General features: G+C 46.8%; 1 protein-coding gene and 1 pseudogene across 2 annotated transcripts in view; one reads left to right on the forward strand and one right to left on the reverse strand.

The window, feature by feature from the left end:
* Window positions 1–1505: 1505 nt before the first annotated feature.
* On the reverse strand, window positions 1506–4061 carry LOC120380241 (annotated as a pseudogene).
* Window positions 4062–9841: 5780 nt separating this feature from the next.
* Window positions 9842–24554, forward strand: part of COPG2 (COPI coat complex subunit gamma 2) — a 36076-nt gene continuing 21363 nt past the window's right edge. Inside the window, exons 1-8 of one of the 2 annotated variants that reach the window (XM_039519825.1) lie at window positions 9842–9980; window positions 14670–14722; window positions 15526–15606; window positions 16765–16836; window positions 21003–21082; window positions 21961–22036; window positions 22589–22681; window positions 24443–24529. In XM_039519825.1, the coding sequence (XP_039375759.1) occupies window positions 9944–9980; window positions 14670–14722; window positions 15526–15606; window positions 16765–16836; window positions 21003–21082; window positions 21961–22036; window positions 22589–22681; window positions 24443–24529 (579 nt within the window). In that variant the 5' untranslated portion in view covers window positions 9842–9943. The remainder of the gene's footprint in view (window positions 9981–14669; window positions 14723–15525; window positions 15607–16764; window positions 16837–21002; window positions 21083–21960; window positions 22037–22588; window positions 22682–24442; window positions 24530–24554) is intronic. The other variant, XM_039519826.1, reaches the window with a different exon arrangement.

Genomic DNA, 24554 nt, shown 5'->3' on the forward strand with positions numbered 1-24554 from the left:
TAACAGACGTTGCATCATTTGGGGTTTACGGTGGAGAATGATGCTGCAGTGCACATGTTTGGGGGACCAAGAACAAGGGTCATTACAAAATATTAGTTGTTGAGCTATGAACATTGCCTTAGAAGGGGGCACTGTCAGCTCCATCTTTACTGTTATGGCAGCAGTCAGCCATTAAGATTATACTGAATTATTTAGCCAAGTGAACTCCCGTGACTGGCAGAGCTCCCAATAGTATCTCACATTCTTTATAAGAAAGAAAATCTACTCCCAGAGCACTTGTTCGGGTTCCAGTTTCATAAAATAGCTCTAGACCTCCAGCCCTCCAAGGCTCTGTTTGTGGGTGGGGAGAAGTACATCAAAAAAGTAGCAACGCTGGGTGTTAACACATTTCAGCCTCATTTACAGAAGAAGAAATCTTAACATAAATACCTACATGGGGAACAAAAGTTTGAATAGGAGGCAATCTAGCAGCCAAAGATAGAACATCCAATGCATTTTGGATGTTGAAGCTAGTTAAATTCAGTCTAGGAAGACAAATGTGATTGGTTGGATTTTTTTTTTAATAACCCTAATTGTTTAACCATTGAAACAATTTACATGGGGGTGTTTTGGATTCTCCATTGGTGGAAACTTAAATCAAGACTCTGGCAGTTTTTCTAAATTATATGGTCCAGTTCAATGGGAATTAGTTCAAGAACATCCTCTGACATGTGCTATACAGGAAATTATACTAGATGATCACAATGATCCCTTCTGGCCTTGGAATCTATGAATGTGAGTTTGAATAATACCTAGGGTGACCGGATAGCAACTTTGAAAAAATGGGACAGGGGGTGGGGGGTAATAGGCGCCTATATAAGAAAAAGTCCCAAAAAACAGGACTGTCCCTATAAAAACAGGACATCTGGTCCCCCTAATACCCCTCACTTCTTCCCCTGTCCTCCCACACCCAAAACACAGAATGGAAATACTACATTTGGTTCAAGAATTTTGAAAACATTGCATCTTTTCCAATGGTGAACTGCAAGAAGATACAAGGCTTAAGATGTCTTACAGACCCCATGCTTAACTTCAGTCATAACACAGGGGAGGCCTGCTGTAGAATAGAGGTTTGACAAGATGTTAGTGTCTTAACTGACTCCACCAAGAGCATGCTGTTGGGAAGGTGGCATGGGATGCTGGGTTAAAAGTGAACAAGAGGCCAAACAGTGAACAACTCAGGAGAGGTAAGCTATGTTAAGCAGATACTGTCAGTATGTCATATCCTCCTGTGTATGCAGTATGGCTGTAGCTCTGTCAGAACCAGGATATTAGAGAGACAAGTTGGGTGAGGTAATGTCTTTTATTGGACCAACATCTGCTGGTGAGAGAGACAAGCTTTCGAGTCACACAGAGCTCTTCTTCAGATTTGGGAAAGATACTCCGAGCATCTGTTCCATCTTGCTCTGATGCTTGGAGTATCTTTCCCAAACCCGAAAGAAGAGCTGAACTTTAGCGAGTCTGAACTAAAACCAGTCCACAAACTAGCTGGACCTCCTGGTTTTGATGGCTGCTATAGCTGCATTCACATCCTTGGGCACCACATCTCCCTGGTACAGCAGGCAGCAAGCCATGTATTTGCCTCGGCGAGGGTCACATTTCACCATCTGGTTGGAGAACTCAAAGCAAGTGTTGGTGATTTCAGGCACCAAGAGCTGCTCATTCTAAGCTTTTTCTGCCAAAATTATGGGCACATAGGTAGTGATGGAGAAGTGTATCCAGGGATAAGGCACCAAGTTAGTTTGGAATTCAGTGAGATCCACATTCAAAGCACCATCAAACCTCAGGGAAGCAGTGATGGAGGACACCATCTGAGCTATCAGCTTGTTCAGGTTAGGGTAGGAGGGAAACTCAATATTGAGGTTATGGTTGCAGATGTTGTAAATGGCCCCATGAAAGAACAGTCGGAGTGCTCCAGCATGATGTGGTAGGTTAGGATGGAATTGTAATTTCTCCCATCGCAGTGGAGATGTGTGGGCAGGATACACCAAGAACTCCATCTTGGATTTCTTACCAAAGTCTACTGACAGGTGTCCCACTAGGTTTTTACCACAAGCTAATCATCAATCCATGTGATAGTCAACATGTGGTAACACACCACACTTTTTCCCTAGTGAAAACAAAGCCCCAAATTAGTCAGACATTAAGTAGGTCTTCTTATTAATACATCATGCCAATACCTCCCTTGGTTGCACCAAATCCCCAAAGGCATTTAGGCTTCTGTCTCAGGGCTGATACACCCCGTGACCCCGTGGGGGCAGAGGAGAGGTGCATCACAGTCCCACAGTTGAGTCAGAAGGGCTGCCTCACATCTCAGGCAGCACAGCTTTGTGGCCTTAGTCTTGAACGTGAACCTCGCTCTCTGGGCAGTATGGCCTAGTGGCCAGAGTCCATAATACAACCCTTGCTCTCAGGGCAGTGCAACCCAATGGCTAGAGTCAGTACTATAGCCCTTGCTCTCAGGGCAGGATAGGTGGACTCGGCCCCGCCATCTCCACCAGGTCCAACCCAGGGTCCTTTCAGTGGCGGGGTTGCCCGCCACCAGCTCGGTGGGGCTCCAACTGAAACATGCCGAGCCTTGGTCTGGTTCTGTAACCATTTCCCCACAATACTTCCCTGAGTTACTTCCTACCCGAGTCTCTGAGGTTCTTCGTCTCTGGGATTCTCCAGTCTCTCCCCTCCCTGCGATGTCCTGTGCCGGTATGTCAGGGTCCATCTCCAACAGGCTAGCCTCCGCATATGGGAATGCAGGTAGTCCTCCCTCAGGAACTAGCAACACACCTCCTTCCTTGCAGACAGTCAGCCCAGACTGAGCTGCTCTGCTGGCTCTTATATCCTGCTTCCAGCTGGAGCATGCCCAGCAGAGCCGGGAGGCGGAGTGTGTGTGGCCTCCTAGGCTAAGACAGAAGAGTTAACCCCTGTTGTACCAGTGCAGGGCTGATACACCCCGTCACAGCTTCTAACTGGCATCGAAAACAATCTTTATGGATTTGGGCCCGAGCAGTTAGCATGCTTAATGCCAAGAGATTATTTAATGATGCATTAGTAATTTGACAGGTGTAACTTAGATGTAGTTGGTATTACTGAAACCTAGTGAGATGATTTGCGCAATTGGAATGGTTTATAACTTATTTAGGAAGGATCAAGTGGGCAAAAAGGAAGGAGAGTGGCACTCTATGTCAAATACCTGTTTCTGAGTCAGCGATAACCTGGAAGAGAAGGATCTGAAATGCTTATGGATCAATGTCCTAACACATAAAGCACAAGATGGGATATTAGTTGGTGTCTACTACCGACCACCAGATCACTCCAGGGAACAGATTGACTGCCTCCTTAAGCACTTATTTATAATGTATTGGGGAAATAAACTGTGTGATCTTGGGGGACTTCAATTTGAGTGACATATGCTGGAGGTCTCGTGTTGCCAGTGCTAAAACATCCTTCAAATTTCTAAACATTATATATGATCATTTCCTAACTCAATAAGTGTTGCAGCCAACATGGGGAAATTCTATATTAGACCTTGTCCTAATAGATAAAGTGGAACTGATCACGTGGTGGGTGCCCCGGGTTCCCTCCAGCAGCCCCCAGCCTGCCCTGCTCCCAGTCGTGGCTGGGCACCCTCCCCGCAGGACCGGCTCCAGACCCCAGCGCGCCAAGCACGCGCTTGGGGCGGCATTTTGCCGGCAGGGCGGCAGGCGGGTCCGGCGGATCTCCCGCAGTCATGCCTGCGGGAGGTGCACCGGAGCCGCAGCTCCAGTCGACCTCCCGCAGGCATGACTGCGGAGGGTCCGGTGGTCCCGTGGCTCCAGTCGACCTCCCGCAGGCATGACTGCTTGGGGCGGCCAAATTCCTAGAGCCGCCCCTGCCTCCCCGCCCTAGTCCCCGCCCTCATTGTGCTTGGGGAAGCGGTGCCAGGGAGCAGCCGAGAAGCGCCGCAGAGCTGCTGTCTCCGTGTCCTCTGCCACCACCGTACAGCGGCCCCAAGACCCGGGCTGCCCTGGCCGCCGCTGCAGCGCCATGGCCCGTGTCGCCCTGCTCCTGCTCCTGCTGCTCAGCCTGGCCCAGCACCGTGCCTGCCTCTCCGGACCAGTCAGCACCACATCCCTCCAGCCCCGCGAGGGACTCCTGCCTCAGCCAGCCCTGCTGGAACAACGGCACCTGCTCCCCAGCACTGGCACGGGGCCCCGCCTCCCCCCACTGCCCCAGCCTGCCTACAGCTGCGCCTGCCCCAGCGGGGTCACCGGTACCTACTGCCAGGTAAGGGGGCTAGGGGCTGTGCGGGTGAGCGCAGTTTCTCAAAACTGAAATTACAAAAAAATTATTTTAGAGCCACCATGTCTCAAAATCTTTTGTCAGGACTCGCATTAATTTCAACTGAAAGTACCATTGCAAAAAATTTAGATTTCACTAAATTATTAAAAGACTACGCAAGTATAAAAACCAGAAAAATTCAGTTCATATAAATTCTTTTAATTTATGAGAAACTGGGCGCACCGGAAGACACTAACATTTTTCATTACAGTGTATAGTTGAACCCAAATTGTTTGTAATTGTGATTTTGTTAAAATTAAATGAGTACACTAGTAAGAAATTGTTTTATTTCACTAACTACAAATTCTCTGTTTTCATTTTTTTTTAAATTTTAAACAGTCAAAAAAAATGGCAAAGTTCAAACATGTGTAAAAGCCAAAAAAAAACTGGGGGGCAGGGGCGGACCAAAAGTTTTTTGCTTGGGGCGTCAAAAACCTAGAGCCGGTCCTGCGTCCATTTGAGATGGAGATATGGATGCTGCAGTAGCTGCCAGGTCACCTGCACTCAGGGGTGAAAGTAACTTACAGGACTTACCGGTACTGCCGGAGTCCTGAGGGGGGCATGGCCTCAACTGGAAGAGGCGGGGCCTCAACCAGAAGAGGCGGGGCCTCTCAAGATTTAAAGGCCCTGGGGCACCAGCTGTGGCTGGGAGCCCCAGGGCCTTTAAATCAACCTGGGGCTCCCAGCTGTAGAGGTGGCTGGGAGCCCCTGGGGCAAATTAAAGGGCCCGGGACTCTGGCCGCCGCGGAGCTCCAGGCCCTTTAAATCCCCACCACAGCTCCGGCTGCCGGAGCCGCGTGTGGGATTTAAAGGGCTCTGGGCTGCCTGCAGCCATGGGAGCTCTGAGCCCTTTAAATCCTGGCTCCAGCCCAGCCGCGGGCAGGATTCAAAGGGCTCTGGGCTGCCCACAGCTGCAGGGAGCTGTGAGCCCTTTAAATCCCAGCCCCAGCCCAACCACCTGAGCCGCGGGCGGGATTCAAAGGCCTCTGGGCTGCCTGCTGTGGCGGGGAGCCCAGAGCCCTTTAAATCCCTGCCACGGAAGCCAGTGCGGTCCAGCACAGCGTACTGGCTCTTGCCAGTATGCCGTACCAGACCATACCGGCTTACTTTCACCTGTGCCTGCACTCGGACTAACTGGAAGATCAGGCATCTCCTCAACACTCACATCCTCACTGGGGCCAGAAGGCTCACCGTGAACATTTATGTCTTTGTATCTCAGGAGAGCTCCTTCCTGCTTAGATAGAAAAGTTTCCTTTGCTTTCTTTTTCTGAATGCTGCCCGAGAGGGGCATTTTCTTTCACTCATGACTGCTGTTCTCTGCCTGCTATAGTGGCTCTCAACACTCAGCTGAAGGGGACAAATAAGCAGTCTGGTAGCAGGGCCTGAGTGAGGGAAGATATCAGCGTCTTAAGGGCCTAACTGGCTCCTACTACTTCAGTTGACTGCCTGTTCTCCTCTAGTGGGTTCAGGGAAGCAGCAGGAGACAGGAAGCTCCCTGAGAAGCTGGTGTTAATCAGTCCAGGCTCCTTGGGGTGCCAGAGAGAGACAGAAGAGGCTCCTCCTCCTGGAGATGTCCTGGAAGCCAAATTTAGGCTGCTAGGGAAGAGACTGAAATCCAGGACCTCTATGGTGGCATTTTCAGAAATGCTCCCAGTTCCACGCGCAGGGCCAGGTAGGCAGGCAGAGCTGCAGAGTCTCAATGCGTGGATGAGACGATGGTGTAGAGAGGAGGGGTTCACGTTCATTAGGAACTGGGGAAACTTCTGGGATGGGAGGAGCCTATACAGGAGAGATGGGCTCCACCTAAACCAAAGTGGAACCAGACTGCTGGCACTAAACATTAAAAAGGTTGTAGAGCAGTTTTTAAACTAGGAGATGGGGGAAAGCCGACTGCTGCAGAGGAGCGTGTGGATCGGACACAGACTTCTCTTAGGGGAGAGTCTGATGATAGAGAATCTCCAGGTTATAGTCAGGAGCAGAGGAATGAGAAGTATAATGTAAGGGCCGGATCAGATGATAAACAGTCACATAAAAAAGAATCTGGCACATCAGAAAAAGGCAGGCTAATAAACAGGGACAAGTTTTTAAAGTGCTTGTACACAAATGCCAGAAGTCTAAAAATAAGATGGGTGAACTAGAGTGCCTTGTGATAAAGGAGGATATAGATATAATAGGCATCACAGAAACCTGGTGGACTGAGACCAATCAATGGGACACAATCATTCCGTACAAAATATATCGGAAGGACAGAACAGGCCGTGCAGGGGGAGGAGTGGCACTATATGTTAAAGAAAGTGTAGATTCAAATGAAGTAAAAATCTTAAGCAAATCCACAGGTTCCATAGAGTCTCTATGGATAGAAATTTCATGCTCTAGTAAAAATATAACAGTAGGGATCTATTATCGACCACCTGACCAGGACAGTAATAGTGATGATGAAATGCTAAGGGAAATTAGAGAGGCTATCAAAATTAAGAACCCAATAATAGTGGGGGATTTCAATTATCCCCATATTGACTGGGAACATTTCACTTCAGGACGAAATGCAGAGATAAAATTTCTCGATACTTTAAATGACTGCTTCATGGAGCAGCTGGTAGGAACCCACAAGGAGAGGCGACTCTAGATTTAATCCTGAGTGGAGCGCAGGAGCTGGTCAAGAGGTAACTATAGCAGGACCGCTTGGAAATAGTGACCATAATACAATAGCATTCAACATCCCTGTGGTGGGAAGAACATCTCAACTGCCCAACACTGTGGCCTTTAATTTCAAAGGGGAACTATACAAAAATGAGGTTAGTTAGAAAAAAGTAAAAGGTACAGTGACTAAAGTGAAATCCCTGCAAGTTGCATGGGCCCTTTTTAAAGACACCATAATAGAGGCCCAACTTCAATGTATACCCCAAATTAAGAAAAACAGTAAAAGAACTATTAAAGAGCAACCGTGGCTTAACAACCATGTAAAAGAAGCAGTGAGAGATAAAAGACTTCCTTTAAAAAGTGGAAGTCAAATCCCAGTGAGGCAAATAGAAAGGAGCACAAACACTGCCAACTTAAGTGCAAGAGTGTAATAAGCAAAGCCAAAGAGGAGTTTGAAGAACGGCTAGCCAAAAACTCCAAAGGTAATAACAAAATGTTTTTTAAGCACATCAGAAGCAGGAAGCCTGCTAAACAACCAGTGGGGCCCCTTGACGATGAAAATACAAAAGGAGCGCTTAAAGATGATAAAGTCATTGCGGAGAAACTAAATGGATTCTTTGCTTCAGTCTTCACGGCTGAGGATGTTAGGGAGATTCCCAAACCTGAGCTGGCTTTTGTAGGTGACAAATCTGAGGAACTGTCACAGATTGAAGTGTCACTAGAGGAGGTTTTGGAATTAATTGATAAACTCAACATTAACAAGTCACCAGGACCAGATGGCATTCACCCAAGAGTTCTGAAAGAACTCAAATGTGAAGTGAACTATTAACCAAGGTTTGTAACCTGTCCTTTAAATCGGCCCGGTACCCAATGACTGGAAGTTAGCTAATGTAACGCCAATATTTAAAAAGGGCTGTAGGGGTGATCCTGGCAATTACAGACCGGTAAGTCTAGCAAATTAGTTGAAACAATAGTAAAGAATAAAATTGTCAGACACATAGAAAAACATAAACTCTTGAGCAATAGTCAACATGGTTTCTGTAAAGAAATCGTGTCTTACTAATCTATTAGAGTTCTTTGAAGAGGTCAACAAACATGTGGACAAGGGGATCCGGTAGACATAGTGTACTTAGATTTCCAGAAAGCCTTTGACAAGGTCCCTCACCAAAGGCTCTTACGTAAATTAAGCTGTCATGGGATAAAGGAAGGTCCTTTCATGGATTGAGAACTGGTTAAAGGACAGGGAACAAAGGGTAGGAATTAATGGTAAATTCTCAGAATGGAGAGGGGTAACTAGTGGTGTTCCCCAAGGGTCAGTCCTAGGACCAATCCTATTCAATTTATTCCTAAATGATCTGGAGAAAGGGGTAAACAGTGAGGTGGCAAAGTTTGCAGATGACACCAAACTACTCAAGATAGTTAAGACCAAAGCAGATTGTGAAGAACTTCAAAAGATCTCACAAAACTAAGTGATTGGGCAACAAAATGGCAAATGAAATTTAATGTGGATAAATGTAAAGTAATGCACATTGGAAAAAATAACCCCAACTATACATACAACATGATGGGGCTAATTTAGCTAGTCAGGAAAAAGATCTTGGAGTTATCGTGGATAGTTCTCTGAAGATGTCACGCAGTGTGCAGAGGCGGTCAAAAAGCAAACAGGATGTTAGGAATAATTAAAAGGGATAGAGAATAAGACTGAGAATATATTATTGCCCTTATATAAATCCATGGTACGCCCACATCTCGAATACTGTGTACAGATGTGGTCTCCTCACCTCAAAAAGATATTCTAGCACTAGAAAGGTTCAGAAAAGAGCAACTAAAATGATTAGGGGTTTAGAGAGGGTCCCATATGAGGAAAGATTAAAGAGGCTAGGACTCTTCAGTTTGGAAAAGAGGAGACTAAGGGGACATGATAGAGGTATATAAAATCATGAGTGATGTTGAGAAAGTGGATAAGGAAAAGTTATTTACTTATTCCCATAATACAAGAACTAGGGGTCACCAAATGAAATTAATAGGCAGCAGGTTTAAAACAAATAAAAGGAAGTTCTTCTTCACTTGGCGCAGTCAACTTGTGGAACTCCTTACCTGAGGAGGTTGTGAAGGCTAGGACTATAACAATGTTTAAAAGGGGACTGGATAAATTCATGGTGGCTAAGTCCATAAATGGCTATTAGCCAGGATGGGTAAGAATGGTGTCCCTAGCCTCTGTTCGTCAGAGGATGGAGATGGATGGCAGGAGAGAGATCACTTGATCATTGCCTGTTAGGTTCACTCCCTCAGGGGCACCTGGCATTGGCCACTGTCGGTAGACAGATACTGGGCTAGATGGACCTTTGGTCTGACCCGGTACGGCCTTTCTTATGTTCTTATGTTCTCTCTCTCCCTGCAGCTCCTGCCGCTTTCTGTTATTCCCTCTCCCCTTTTCTCCTGCCTGCCTGTTCTGTCTCTTGCACCCTCCTGCCTCCAGCCCAGCACTCCACCATCTCTGTGCATCTGGAGCAGAGAGAAGACATACACATCAGCAGCAGACACAATTTTCTACACTCTGGGTCCTAGTGGCGCCCCTGCAGCCTGGCACCTGAACCCTGCTCCAGCTCCAAAGCGAAGCTCATTGGGAGAGGAACAGGGATCTGGGGAGAAGCTGGTCCTAAATATGGGCTCTGTCCCTTTAAATGGGAACGTCCCCCCCACCGCTTTCCGGAGAGCGAAGGGGGCGTGCCCCGGACGTGGTTGGTTGTGGCCAGGCTGGAAGGGGGCGTAGAACGAGGCGCCGGGCGCGGTGACCGGCGAGGGGGGCGTGGCTCCACGGTGAATGGCGGCTCTGCGGGCCAGTCATGTGGCGCGTTGCCGCGTTTGGAGGCGGGCCTTCCGGCGGGCGCTCCCTCCCGGCTCCGGCGGCGGCTCAGGGCGCTGAGGGAAGCGAGCGGGCGGCCCCGAGATGATTAAGAAGTTCGACAAGAAGGACGAGGAGACCGGTACGGGGCTGGGGCTGCGGCCTCGGCGCCGGCCCGGGCCCGGGGGGGGACGCGTGTCCGGACCGGTGCGGTTCCTGCCGAGTAGCAGCGGCGGCTGAGGGGCCGCCCGGTCCCGGCCCCGCTGCGGGCAGGCCCGTCAGTCAGAGCCCGGCGGGCCTGGCCGTGTCCTCCTGGGACCCGGCGCCTCAGCTGCCCCCGTGGGGGGGGGGGTCATGTGGGGAGCGAAGGGGCCTCACTGGCTCCCCCGGGCTCCGTGGGGGGCAAGGGGGCGTGAGGGGCTCTTACCCCACCCCGACGCGGCTGTGGGGGACACGGCGCTTCCCCGGGTCCTGTGGGGCTGCTGTGCCCTCGCAGGGGGCCGGGCTCGTGCCGCTGATCCCCAGTGACGGGGTTAGTGCTGGCGCAGATCCGTCCCCTACCAGGGGTTCGCAGAACAGGGGTTCGGTGGCCTCAGCGCGCTCTGAACATGTTTCCGAAGCTGAGCCCCGCCGCCCTGGGCCAAAGCCGGCTGAGCGCCCGCAGTGACCCCCGCGTGTCTGCAGAGGTGCTGCCCGGAGCAGCCCAGGAGGCTGCGGGTCCCAGTGGGACCCGGACAGACCGGGTCGGTGGCGGGCAGGGTCGAACCCGGGACTTCTGGAGCTTAGTGCATGAGCCTCTACCACAGCCGCGCTCAGATGTTTGTACTGGTGACCCCTTTCACACAGCAAGCCTCTGAGTGGGACCCCTCCCTTATAAATTAAAAACACTTTTTAACATATTTTACACCATTATAAATCCTGGAGGCAAAGCAGGATTTGGGGTGGAGGTTGACAGCTCATGACCCCCCATGTAATAATCTTGTGACCCTCCTGAGGGGTCCCAACCCCCATCTTGAGAACCCCCTGCTCTACCTCATGAGCTAAAAGCCGACTGACTGTTAGCTAAGGCTGTAGAGCACACTCATTAATAGCTCTCCCTTGAAGTGGTCTCGGTGCCATTAGATGGGACAGAACACCACACCACAAAGGTGTCTGGGTTATACCAGCAAACACCAAGGCAGCCAGGAGCAAAAGCTGGGCACTGCAGGGAGGGACCGCTGTCCCCCGCTCCCTCCCCCATCTCCACCCAGGAGGCTGTTGTGGCCGCAGAAAGATCCCACGCTGCTAAACAACCCAGTGCTCTGGGTGTTCCTAAGCCTGGGACTACCGGATGCTGGGACTGGAAACGGGATGGAAATAATTGCCCTGTTCCATTTATTCCCTCTGAAGCCTCTGGCACTGGCCACTGATGGAAGACAGGATGCTGGGCTAGCTGGACCAATGGTCAGACTCAGTATGGGCATTCTTAAGTTTTAACCCATCAGTGTGTTGGGCTGGAGGAACTGTGCTGTTCAAACTGTTTCATAATACATTTAAAATAGCATTCGGTGTTCCGAATAAAGCTGTTGTCACATTCGTGGTTTGGTCTCACTTCTACTGGGCAGGTATGCAGTGTAGGTAGTCTCTCGGTCTATCAAAGACTATGATCAGGTGTCTTGATGTGTTTGGCCCTGAGATGAAAGCCTTGTTTGTGTCTCTTGGACTGTGAAGTACAAACATTTATCTATAAAAGCAGCAAAGAATCCTGTGGCACCTTATAGACTAAGACGTATTGGAGCATGAGCTTTCGTGGATGCATCCGAAGTGGGTATTCACCCACGAAAGCTCATTCTCCAGTACGTCTGTTAGTCTATAAGGTGCCACAGGACTCTTTGCTGCTTTTACAGATCCAGACTAACACAGTTACTCCTCTGATACTTGAAACATTTATCTACTAAGTTATATCTGTTCTTAGTGTAGCTGTGTCGGTCCCAAGATATTAGAGAGACAAGGTGGGTGAGGTAATGTCTTTTATCGGACCCACTTCTGTTGGTAAGAGAGACAAGCTTTTGAGACACACAGAGCTCTTCTTTAGGTCTGGGAAAGGTATTCACAGTGTCACATCTGTTCCACCTTGTATTTAGCTGTGACACTGGGAATATCTTTCCCAGACCCAAAGAAGAGCTCTGTGTGGCTCAAAAGCTTGTCTATGTCACCAACAGAAATGGGTCCAATAAAAGAGATTCTTGTATATCATGTCTCTCTACTGGGCAGGAGTCAACATCATAAAAATAAAACATAGCAAAAGTGGCATGTGCAGTCAATCTTGTTGGCAGCCCCTCGGCAGTGAGGCTGAGAAGGAATTGAGTTTGGAGCCCAAATCACCGTGTCCATCTATACCACACTCACCGTAGTAATTAAAGTACCCTGTCTGTTCTGTGCCCATTACCATGGTAACTTGCACATGCTACACAGATCATTCAGTTGGTGGTGTAAAATTCTTTGTGATCTAGTAGACATGTAGACAGTTATGCTAGGGTTTGGAAAATAAATCTACTCGTGAGTGGGAATCTTTCATGAGTGGCTAAGGGGAGCTACACCAGGAGTTTTTTCAAAATTTAAAATTCAAAATTTAGTTTAGCAAATTCTTCTAGACCTAGTTTTTAAGATAATCTTCCAACAGGGAACTGTCATTTCCTAAGTCTGCAAAGACAGCATCATTGCCACTGTTGTTCCTCTGAGCTTTGCCAACAAACAGAAGAGTAGAATTAACAAGACTGCACAATTTTACTTCTGCTCTTCATAACCCTTTATGCAGCAATGAAACTGTCAAGAGTCTTGTCTTAGTTGCCTGCTACCCTTGGTGTCAAGTAGCATGACTACCCTGCAGTTAAACACCTGCACCTGGCCCTTGCCAGCTGACTTGGGCTCAGGCTAAAGGGCTGATTAATTGCTTTGTAGCCATTTGGGCTTGGGCTGGGCCGGGCCAGCTGGCTTGGGTTTGGGCTTGGGCTTACTGGGGCTGCAGGGCTGTTTCATTGCAGTGTAGACGTCCAGGCTCAGGTTGCAGCGGGAGTTCTGGGACCCTGGTAGGCTGAGCCCAGAAGTCTACAGTGCAGTGAAACAGCCCTGCAACCAAGAAATTTGGACCTTGAAAAATAAAAAATTGACTATCCCTGCTCTACTGCTACTAAGGGTATGTCTACCTTGCAATTAAACATCCCCTTACCCCAAGTCCTGCAAGCCTGAGTCAGCAGACACAGACCAACCATCAGTATCTAATTGCAGTGTAGACATACCCTTAGTAGCAGTAGAGCAGGGATAGTCAATTTTTTATTTTTCAAGGTCCAAATTTCTTGGTCAAGGTCCAGACCCCAGAGAAAATAATACAAAAATAACAATAATTACAATAATAAGTCATCAAAAGATTTTGGAGTCCGTTGAAAACCATCTGACAGTCCAGATTTGGCCCATGGTGGTCCTATTGACTACCCCTCCTGTGGAGGTGGGAACTGCGATTATTAGCTAGAGAGGATAATCTAAAAAGCAGAGGTTAAGGGTGGTCATGGTGGTGGATGAATGGAAACCTGTCCCCTTTTTGTAGCAACCAGAAGTCTCAGGGGTAGGGGAGAAGGCACCAGAAAACTACTTCTTTTTAGCAGGTAGAGGGGGCTGGGGTTTCAAATTTGCCAGGTATGTGCTATCCAGAAGCTGATACAAAAGATGGAGCCTATAAGGAGTATTCAGGGACAAGCACCCATGGTAGAAATGCAAGCACCTTTACCCTTCCTACAGCTGGAGGTGACACTGGGGCTGGGTTTTTCAGTCAGATCGTTGTTCTTGGACCTTGCTGCTGGAGTTCCTCTTCCAATTTTTCACACGTACCTGCAGCTGGTAGGTTTAGTCTTCTGGTCAGTAGGTATCGTAACTTTTCAAGGACTAGGTATACGCTATGGAATGTAACTTCTGATATTCTAAGGCCAGGTGTTTTTTTTTATCATGCCCTATATTAATGTTTTGCTAAAGCTGCCCAGTGTTAGTGATTATTCGAGGTGTCGCCAAACCGAGGCTCATGAGCTCTTTTACAGTTAAAGTATGGCTTGCGGAGCTCCCCACACCTTCCCCCTATTCTCCAGCTACTAGACCTGGGGGGAGGGCTCTTTGGGCTTCTGCCCTGCAGTGGGGTGGTGAGGCTAGAGGCTTCCGCCTTGCGGGGAGTAGGGTCTTGGGGCTTTGGTCACATGCCCCAGCAGGAGCCACCCTGCAGGGCAAATTGTGCATGTCTTGTGGCTCTTGAACTCCTGAAGATTTTTGTATGTAGCTCAGAGGGTCAGTAAGTTTGGCCACTCCTGGATTATAGAGTGTGTAGTGGCAGTGCTATTTTGGCAGGTTATAGGTTTGTGTGAGTGAGGGGCAATGTATCAACCAATACGTGAATGTTTCCAATGGCAAGAAACAGCCTTACCCTAAGGTGTTCCCTCTTTGTTGCATCTAAGGCACATAAAGCAGTTGGGGTGGGAAGAAAGGGAGCTAGCAGCCTCACTTGATGGCGATGCTGTGATAACTTCACCAACTGGCTGGCTGGAGATACTGTGTTGAAAAAGTTGGGTTTGGGTTTTTTTTTCCACACCCTAAACAGGCAGCGCTTGAAACTAGCCTAGATGCTGCTCCTGAGGAACATCAGATCCTCAGATTGCAATGCCGCTTAGCAGCATTAAGAGCCTCTTGACACGTCATTCTGCACAGTTCATAGTGAGAGAGCTTGTGGAAGTTTAAGAGCTGGCATTCTGTGTGTTCAGTTCCATGGCTTCTAGCATATGGGTAACCATCAATGATTTGTTTTATTATTTAGGTAGTGGCTCCAATCCCTTCCAGCATTTGGAGAAGAGTGCTGTTCTTCAAGAGGTATGAACAGAAAGTGTATTGTGAAAGTTGCTATAGCTTTGGGCTGGATGCTCTAGTGACCTAAGCAACAAGTTTGAAGTACCTGGACTGATGCATGGTCAATTAATCCTTCCAGGGTAGATAAAATAAACTGAGTGCACATGCAGTTTACTGTGTGGGGATCTTTCAGATCAGACCCAGGAAGACAGGACCTGTTTAATTTGCATGGACATTAAAGATCCAATGGCCCTTACTGAAGAGGCTGTTTTTCTGTGTCCCTATTGTCATGCCATGCAGCATGCTTTTCTTCGCCTGGCTATATCTGGGCACCCTAGAGGTGGCTAGCTGTATGTCAGTGCAATCATATGTATATGTATATTTGGGGCTCTTTTTGGATGTAAAGAGCTATAAATGTGAAAGTAGACTAATTAATTCACCGTCAGGTTCCCTTGCACTAGTACAGTGCTTCAGTGTTTGGTTGCAGATGCTGGAAAGGAAACTTTTAAAATCTAAACTAAACTGACATATAGAAAACCCAAAGACATCCAATATTAATAGAAATGCCCAAGCTTTGCCACTGATTGGCTATATGATTAGAACCCAGGAACCCGAGATCCAGTCCTTGGTTCAAATCACTTCACAACCATCTGTCTAAAACGGAGTCCATTTTTCAGCTAAGTGCTTTTATTAATTGGCATCATGTTAAGGTGTAGTATACAATAAGACTGCTTGGGTGAAATGAGTTATCCTGATCCCATGGGGTGAACTGGTAAATTGTTGCCAATGAATTATGCAATAATGCAGTATTTCTGCTGTGTCCGCAGGCTCGCCTCTTTAATGAGACTCCCATAAATCCACGAAGATGTCTGCATATACTTACCAAGATCCTTTACTTACTGAACCAGGTAAGTGGATCTTCCTAACCCAAACACACACCTAGGATTAGTCTTTTCTGATCAAAAAAAAGTTTAGCATGAAAGAATTACTGTACTTTAAGGATAGCAAAACAACTTGTACCTTATGCTGTCAGTCTAGAGGGCATCTTATTAAGGGTAACAGACATTGAACCCTATTATATAATGTTATGATCCTAGTTTTGATTTTCAGCTTTCCTTGGGGAGATGAGACATAGCTCACTGAAGCTTTGAAGACTTTTTATGATAGACTTCTGGGAGCTGCATCCCATTTATGCCTGTTTACAGTGATGCCGTGTTAGCCAGAACCAGCCTTCTCTATATTGTAGAAATAGCCATGTTTAAACATGGCTATGAACAATAAAATGGTTGGGTAATGATTGTCACATGGTTCTTTCTTTGCCTATGTAGTGAACAGGAATCCATGTTGAGGAATTATGTTTAGCTTAGATACCTAAATGTCATGAAATATGGACAGAGGGGGGCACTATTTAATACTCACGTGTGACCAGCAGGGATTACAAGGTCCAATATATTCTGCTGCATCTGAATCAGCACAGGTTTTGTATTGGGGAAATCCTAGGAGAATCCTCTTCTCAGTTGACAAAAACTTAAAACAAAAACCATAACACCTGCTGCTGTAAAGACAGCAGAGGGAGCACAGGTTAATTAACAAACCCCGTTACTTCGCTGGTACACTGCTACCTAGATATAACACCACCCGATATAACACGAATTTGGATATAGCGCGGTAAAGCAGTGCTCCGGGAGGGGGCAGGGGGGCGCACTCTAGTGGATCAAAGCAAGTTCAATATAACACGGTTTCACCTATAATGCGGTAAGATTTTTTGGCTCCCAAGGACAGCGTTATATCGAGGTAGAGGTGTATCATGGATGATACTCCTGTTGAAACAAGCTACTTAAAAAGTATAATTAGATTGTCTTGTGCTCCATAAGAAATACAAGGTGAAGAAGGGAGTGTTTCTAAAATGGGGAAAAGATTTAAAAAAAGAAAAAGGTTTAGAGACAGAGGATGGAGTCCAAGGATCTAAGTGGGCATATAGACGAGAGAGAGCTAAAAAGAGAAAACTACTGGACAGTTAAGTTTTGACTGGTTTCTAACGTCTGCTGTTTGCATGTTCTCCTTAGGGTGAACATTTCGGAACTACTGAAGCCACAGAAGCGTTCTTTGCAATGACCAGATTATTTCAGTCTAATGATGTAAGTCTCTGTATTTAAGGAACAATGTTTCATGTGCTTTTGTCTGCGTTGTACCCTCAGTGAGATCTTTGTGAACCCTCTGATAGTAGCAGAAATTGTGAGGTGTTCATATATGGTCCCATTGCTCTGATATAAGTACCTTAGAGGAATGTGCTCAATTTGAAAGCACAATATGGGCCTTAGTTTCTTGCCTCTCAAAATTAAGACAGTGTTGTTTACAGACTAGAGCTCCAGCAGTCCTTAGAAAGGAGTTTGACTCATGGGTAAACCTGCTAAAAGGAAAGAGATTAGAATGTTTTCAAAGCATTGGGTTATGTTTTTGGCTAAAATGTATATCGTACCATTTAATATCTGATATGTTCTTCTTCTTCGAGTGTTTGCTCATGACCATTCCAACATTGGTGTGTGCTCACCCCGAGCACTGCCGCAGGAAAGTTTTCCCTCAGTAGTACCTGTCAGGTCAGCTCTGGTGCCCTCTGAAGTCACACTCTCATAGCGCCAGTATAAAGGGCCCTGCTGACTTACCACCCTCTCAGTTTCTTCTTTCAGCCGGTGACGGTTGCTGGAACTGTGTTTCGTTCTTACTTCTGCAAGTACTCCCCAGTGGAATCTCTCTACTCTTGGTGTATATAGTTTATTGTAGTTTAACAGTACATTTCCGTTATTAGTTAGTTAACTAACTAAAGTGGCTGGGAGAAGCTCATGTGCAGGAGCAGTGCAAGATTTGTAGGGAATTTAAGCCTTGCACCAAGAAGGATAGGGACGCTAGACTTCGCTCTGTCCTCCTGGAGACAGTGTTCCGACCTCCATCGGAGCCAGGACACTCGGACTCAGCACCAAGTACCTCAGCCTAGGTGAGGAGCACTCTGGCCTGACTTTGAGACACCTGGCGCCCTTCCCCATCTCTGGTTCTGAGGAGAGAGACTCCTACTTCCTCTAAGGAACCCCAGCACTGTCAAGCATCTCCAGGGCCCAAGAAAGATGCGCCAGCAAGAGACGCTAGGCACTGTTCATCATCGCCGGTGCCTAAGTGTCAGGCCGATCACAGACACTGAGATCGGCTCAACAGAGGGATGCTGTCAGGGTACGATCTGGGTCGGGCCACCCTGTGGCACTGGCATCCTATGCCACGCCGTTGATTCCAGTCATGGAACGGGAACTGTTGAGTCCGGCACTGATAGACTCGCCATTGCGAGAGAGGCATTGGAGCCCCATGACCCTATTGGTGCCGTTGACACTACAGGCCTTCATGGCAGTGTGGAACTTACTGGTGCTACTGGTACAGTTGTCCCAGCCATACGGGAACTGTTGAGGGCAGCACTGACAAGGCAGGCTCAAGGCCACAGATCGTTTCAAAAGGGGAAACCAGCCATGATGGCTCAGTCCCTGTCCCCTTCCTCCTGGCACCGTTCAGCGGCACTGGTCAGCACTGCTACAGCCTGGTCTCTGGAAGGATCCTCAGAGATGGACTCGGAGGTGGAGTCTTACATCTTGCAAAGGAGCTGGCACTGCCAGTCTAGATACTATCCAGCTGTGGACCCGAGTCAGGGGGTCCCACCAGTGGCGTGGCCACTGTGGCAGTGGCAGTTCCCCGTGCAGTGGCATTTCTGGAACCCCTTGGCATTCCCAGTGCAACCGGGGTCCCGTTCCAGGAGGTCATGTTCGGTGGCTTTGGAGCCTGGACAACCTCCACCACCAGAACATGATCCAGGCTCCAGTACCAAGGCCAGTGACATGTATCATGAAATGGCATCACAGGATCTGGATGGTGCCGAGGGCAAAGAGCGGAGCCGGTCCAAGCATCCTCCTCTTCCCCAGATAAGGCAGTCACCGGAACTGATGATGTGCCCCTGCAGGAGGATTATAAGGCACATCAAGAGCTTCTAAGGAGGGTAGCTCAAAACCTGGGGATCCAGATGGAGGAAATTAGGGAATCCTCCCACTCTCTTGTGGACATATTAGCGGCAACGGGCCCCGCAAGAGTTGCACTGCCCCTGAGCGATGCAGCCATGGACCCCATCAGGGTTCTGTGGCAGACTCTGGCATCCTTGCAGCCGATGGCAAAAAGGACTAAGAGGAAATATTTTTTCCTGACAAGAGTTTGAGTGCCTGTACACGCACCCACCACTGGGTTCGTTGGTGGTGTTGGCTGCCAACAAGCAGGAAAGGCGGGGTCAACAGGAACCAACACTGAAGGCCAAGGATGCCAAAAAGTTAGACCTTTTGGGGAGGAAGGTCTATTCGAACGGGGGTCTCTAGCTCAGGATTACCAACCAGCAGGCACTCCTGAGCAGGTACCATTTCAACGCCTGGGACTCTGAGAAAAAGTTTAAGGAGTTGCTGCCTCAGGAAGCAAGACAAGAATTTACGGAAGGCATGGCTGTGGCAAAGGCATCCCTACAGGCATCCCTGGGTGCAGCAGACTCAAGAGCGCGCTCCAAGGCTTGGGCAGTCACAATGTGCATTCGTGGCACAGGTTCCTATCCAGGACATCTATAGAGCAACAATATTGTCTTTAGTCCACACTTTTGCATCTCACTATGCCATCACTCAGCAGGCCAGAGATGATGATTTAGTTGGGTTTGGTCCTGCTTTGAGCAGGGGGTTGGACTAGATGACCTCCTGAGGTCCCTTCCAACCCTGAGATTCTATGATTCTATGACGCTGGATTTGACAGAGCAGTGCTACAATCTGCTTGTCATTGAACTCCGAACCCACCTCCTACACATGCTTGGCAGTCAGCTACATTGGAATGGACATGAGCAAGCACTCAAAGAAGAAAAAAAACGATTACTAACCTTCCATAACTCTTGTTCTTTGAGATATGTTGCTCACGTTCATTCCAAAACCCACCCTCCTACCTCTCTGTCGGAGTTAGTCGGCAAGAAGGAACTGAGGAGGTGGCGGGTTGGCAGGGCCCTTTATACTGGTGCTTGGGAGCATGACTCAAGCAGGCAACAGAGCCAACACAACAGATACCACTGAGGGAAAAACTTTCCAGCGGTGTTGCTCAGGGCAAGCACACACTTACATTGGAATGGACATGAGCAACACATGTCGAAGAACAACAGTTATGTAAGGTTAGTAACCAAATTTTCTCTGAGGAAGCATGGGAAAATCGTATCTTCTCAGGGAGTGTACGGAGTCTGATGGGTCTCTTTCATCTCTGCTAGAATCCTAACTTACTGTTATATTAGTGTATTAATTATAGGGAAAGTTTTATAAGCAACCTTATAAGAACATAAGAATGGCCAAACTGGGTCAGACCAATGGTCCATCTAGCCCAGTATCTTGTATTCTGACGGCCAGTGTCGGGTACTTCAGAGTGCTTCTGCCCAGACGCAAAATATCACAAATGTCAGATTTTTGTGACCTTTCTTAAATCCAGATTCTGCAATACCAATTTCTCTTGTACTGTGAGCCTATTAGGCTTCATCATTTGCCTTCAAATAGTTATATTGAGAGTGTAAATATTGCTATTTTATGCATGTTTCTTCCATTTGAAAATTGGAAATGGGGAGTCCTGTTGAAAAGTTTCTAATTAATTATAATACACAATACGAGTGACTATCTCGGTACTGAACAGTCTTAAAACGTGATTTCTGTCATGGCTAACCAGTGAAACCTATTTCTTAACCAGTGAAATCTCTTGCTGTTCTCTATGATCTGCACAGGGTCCCATTTAAAGTAATATCGCTTTGATTTAACTTAATTGTAATGAAGGGTCAAAACTGGTTCTGTTAAAACTCTAGCTACTGTAGATTTAAAATACCCCAAAACATTTAACCTTGAAAAATGAATAACCACTTTAGCAAGTTTCACAAAAATTGTGTGCTGGTATCAGAAGTATATAGGCTAAACTAACTGTATTCTAGCCTAGTTTGCCTCACCAGTGTGGACAGGCATATTGTACTAGCCAAGTTATTCTATGGATGTGGGCAATAACATGAAACATGGCGGGAACCCGGTTAGCAGAAGTGTGTAGCTTCCAAGTTTCTAGTCTCTGTATAAGCAGCTTTCTATGAAAGTTGCTACAGTGGTTAGTGTTATTTTTAAGATCATATAATTGAAGGGTGGAGGGAGGAGTATTTGTCTATAGTAACTAGAGTTAAATATTGTTTCTAAGTAGGCAAGTCTTTAATGCTTTTTGTGATAAACTCCCACAGCAAACCTTAAGAAGAATGTGCTACCTTACTATCAAAGAGATGGCCAACATTTCTGAGGATGTCATCATTGTCACCAGCAGGTATTAGAAAAATCCAACTACAGGTTTCTAAAGCAAATAATTAAATGTTACTGTATTGTTACTTCAGCTGCTGCATTTTTCACAAGGTTGGCTCCCTGATCTGTATAAAGTGGACAGCCAGGGAAACTAAACATGTTCTATGAAATTGGGTGCATCATCAGATCTACAAAGTGAGCTCTGTTAACTTCTTTTAAGCTGTGGTTGTAAACAGAAAAGTGACTAAAGCATAAAATGATTATTTCTTGCTAAGCATATCTTCTCCCTGTCATAACTGCTTAATGTTTCTGATTAAAAACAAGCTTGTACCTTCCTGTTCACCCTACAGAGACACTGCAGCTGTGGGAGATTGAACTGGGTTATAGTCTGACTGACTTCATCAACAGAACAGTCAGGTTCTGGCCACAGAATCTTTGTTACTGTATGTAACTAATGTAAGAGCCAGACTCCAGACAGATTTTTCGGATCCTAGATAGAACTGGTAGCTTGGGAGTTGGAAAGAAGTAATATTTTTGACTAGTAAACCTAACAAATTAGCCATTAAGTGTGTCGTTTTTAGTGTCAAAATCCATGGAGCTAGAGGAAACAGGAATACAGTAGGACAGCCAATTTTGTCCAAAAAAATCAAGTTCTAGGCTTATGGTAATGGAATCTTTTTAGTTTCGGTTCTGTATTATGGATTTGTGTACTTCTGCTCTGTAGCGCCAAATGTTAATTTTCAAATGACTCACAGGTGCTGTCTAGCCAATAGTGGGTCTTAACAGTTGCATGGTAATCACTTGAATGATGGCTTATAAAAATAACAAGCTATGTTTTTTAGAAGGGATGTGGTACCATAATATAATAACAATGATATTAACAATCTGTTTTAATTATTCTAGTTTGACCAAAGACATGACTGGGAAGGAAGATGTATACCGAGGCCCGGCTATTAGAGCTCTCTGTAGAATCACTGATGTAAGTACAAAACAGTCCCATGAGTGAGGGAGAGAATCAATTTGGGTGGGTTTGGAAAAGAGGAACATCTTTTTCAGAATGCCCTGTTGGAGTAATGAGTAGCCTCTTTGGGCGGAACTGTTTTTAAAGAATGAGGTTTAGATCTAGTTTTACCACTCCAAAAGATGTGCCAAAACTTCTCTCTAACTCCACAGAGAAGCATCTTGGCTATCAGACTGAACATGGGATTAGGGGACAAGAATTTTGTAGTTTTAATTCCAGCTCCAACACTGCCTTGCTCTGTAGCTTTGGTCAACTTAACTTCCAGGGAGCAAGCACACTCTGCTTGGCTACCTCGCAGAGGTGCGTGTTGCAAGGATCGACTGTAATGTCATTAAAGCAGTCTGAAGGTGCCATCTTCAAGGTGCATGTTCTGTTCCCTTGTTGTATTTGTAAATATATGTAAATACTATGTATATTTTTGTGTCTCTTTGAAATTACATTGGTTAGTGCGTTGGTCACATCCTGCTTCCAGAAATGAACACCATGTGTTGCTTTTCTTTCCTTTCATAGGGTACAATGTTGCAGGCCATTGAGAGGTACATGAAGCAGGCCATCGTGGATAAAGTCCCCAGTGTATCAAGTTCGGCTCTAGTGTCTTCCTTAGTAAGTGCAGAAATAGCATTACATTAATCTGGTTTATTTAGTTATGACAGGGGAAGTGTTGTGTGTTCTGTGCATAGCTCTGCCCTGCCTACATCTTAGTTATTGTTCCTCCTCCTATTCTCCTTCTCTTTGCCCAGTCCTGTCTTCTACTTTGGGATTTCTGCCTTTCACTTCCCATGCCCCAAGCAAGCTTCTTCCTTAGCACTAACTACTTCTATTCCATATCTTAATAGCTCATTTTGTGTTTGGGTTTAATTTAGAGCATTAGCTCCTCTGGGCAGGGACCTGGTCTCCCTGCATGTTTGCAAGTGCTGCGCCCACCTGTGCCTCTGTATAAATAAGAAATGTTTATCGATTCTGTTATTATTTAAGTATCAACAAGCATGCTTGGTGCTGTACAACCACTGATGGTCTCTGCCCTGATAACTCAACGGTGTAAGACGGAAATAGAGAGGACAAGATACATTGGGAGCGTAGCAGGAAGGAATTAGCTTTATATTTGTATTGTAATCTCCCTCCCTCCTCCTCTTAAGCAGTGTTGGGTGGGAGAAGGTGCTTGCATGGTGCAGGAGCAAAATGAGGGTGAGGGTCTGACTCGCTGTACTCTATTTTGTGTTTAACATCTTTATTATGGTAGTGCCTAAGAGCCACCCAAGCATAGAGCCCCATTGTGTTAGGCTCTGTACCAGCACAGGGTGGGAGACGGTCCCTGACCCAAAGAGCATACAGGCTAACTAGACAGACTCAGTGTGGGGACAGTGATGGCTGCAGAGTGAACAATGTGATGGCTGCAAATGTCAGGTTAGTTCCACAATGTTTTTGTATGTGATTTTACTTAGGAGGGGATCAGGTAAACGGAAAGAAAGCAGAAGGGAAGGTGTATGAGGGGGACAGGGCAGGGGAGAAGAGGCTAAGAGGGGCAGCTGGTGAGTGAAGCTGAGGTGAAGATACTGAGAGAGGAAGAAGGTTGGTGCAAACAGCCAATCAGCACAGGGCAAAGAAAGGCCAATTAAAACTGTATAGTTCTCTGAATGTGCAGAGGTCCAAAGGTCCCTGCTTTGGTTGGTTCTGCCCCTACCAGCTAGAGGGACTGGCTGGTTCCTCTCAGCAATCCACATGGGTGGGAGGGGAGGCATCACATGGGTCCTAGTGCCCCAGAGTTTGGAAGATCTCACTGCAGTTTTGTGTGCTGTGGGGAAGTGATGGCCCCAGCTGGGTCCCATTGTACTCCCTCAGCCCAGGGCAGCAGTCCCTGGGATTGGGAGATGCACGTAAGGAAGGCAGTGGGAGGACTTCTTGTAGGGCAATAAGGCTGGCATCTTCCGTAGAGCAAAGAGAGAGAGGAGGAGCATGATACACAAGGCCCAATAAGTAGGCAGGAGTAGAGCTATGCAGGGCCTTGAAGTTAGAACAAAAAGTTGCATTTGTGGCCAGTATTAAAGCTTTTTATGGGGCTAAAGGGGTAGGGTGATAGACAATTTTAGTGCTTTCTCCTCTCTTGTTCCGACGTTAATACAACCCCCCAATTCTTTTATGTACAGGTGTCAACATTTAACAGAATGCAAAATACAAATTAGTTATTGCAGGGGATCTTATCGCTTTGTCTCAATGGCTTGGGGCAGAGTCCTAGACAGATAAATCATGGGTTATGCTAGTAATTTTTCTTAAAACTTTCCAGTAAATTATTATTATTATTAAAAAGGTGCTTGTAAAAGTCAGTGTTGCTGGTTTGTTTATAATGTTCTTTGTTTCTACTTCTAGCACATGATGAAGATAAGTTATGATGTGGTCAAACGGTGGATCAACGAAGCCCAAGAAGCTGCTTCTAGTGACAACATCATGGTGCAGGTATGTTTCAGAGCATAAGGTTGGT

This window comes from Mauremys reevesii, linkage group 1, assembly GCF_016161935.1.
Source record: "Mauremys reevesii isolate NIE-2019 linkage group 1, ASM1616193v1, whole genome shotgun sequence".
In the NCBI taxonomy this organism is placed as follows: domain Eukaryota; kingdom Metazoa; phylum Chordata; order Testudines; family Geoemydidae; genus Mauremys; species Mauremys reevesii.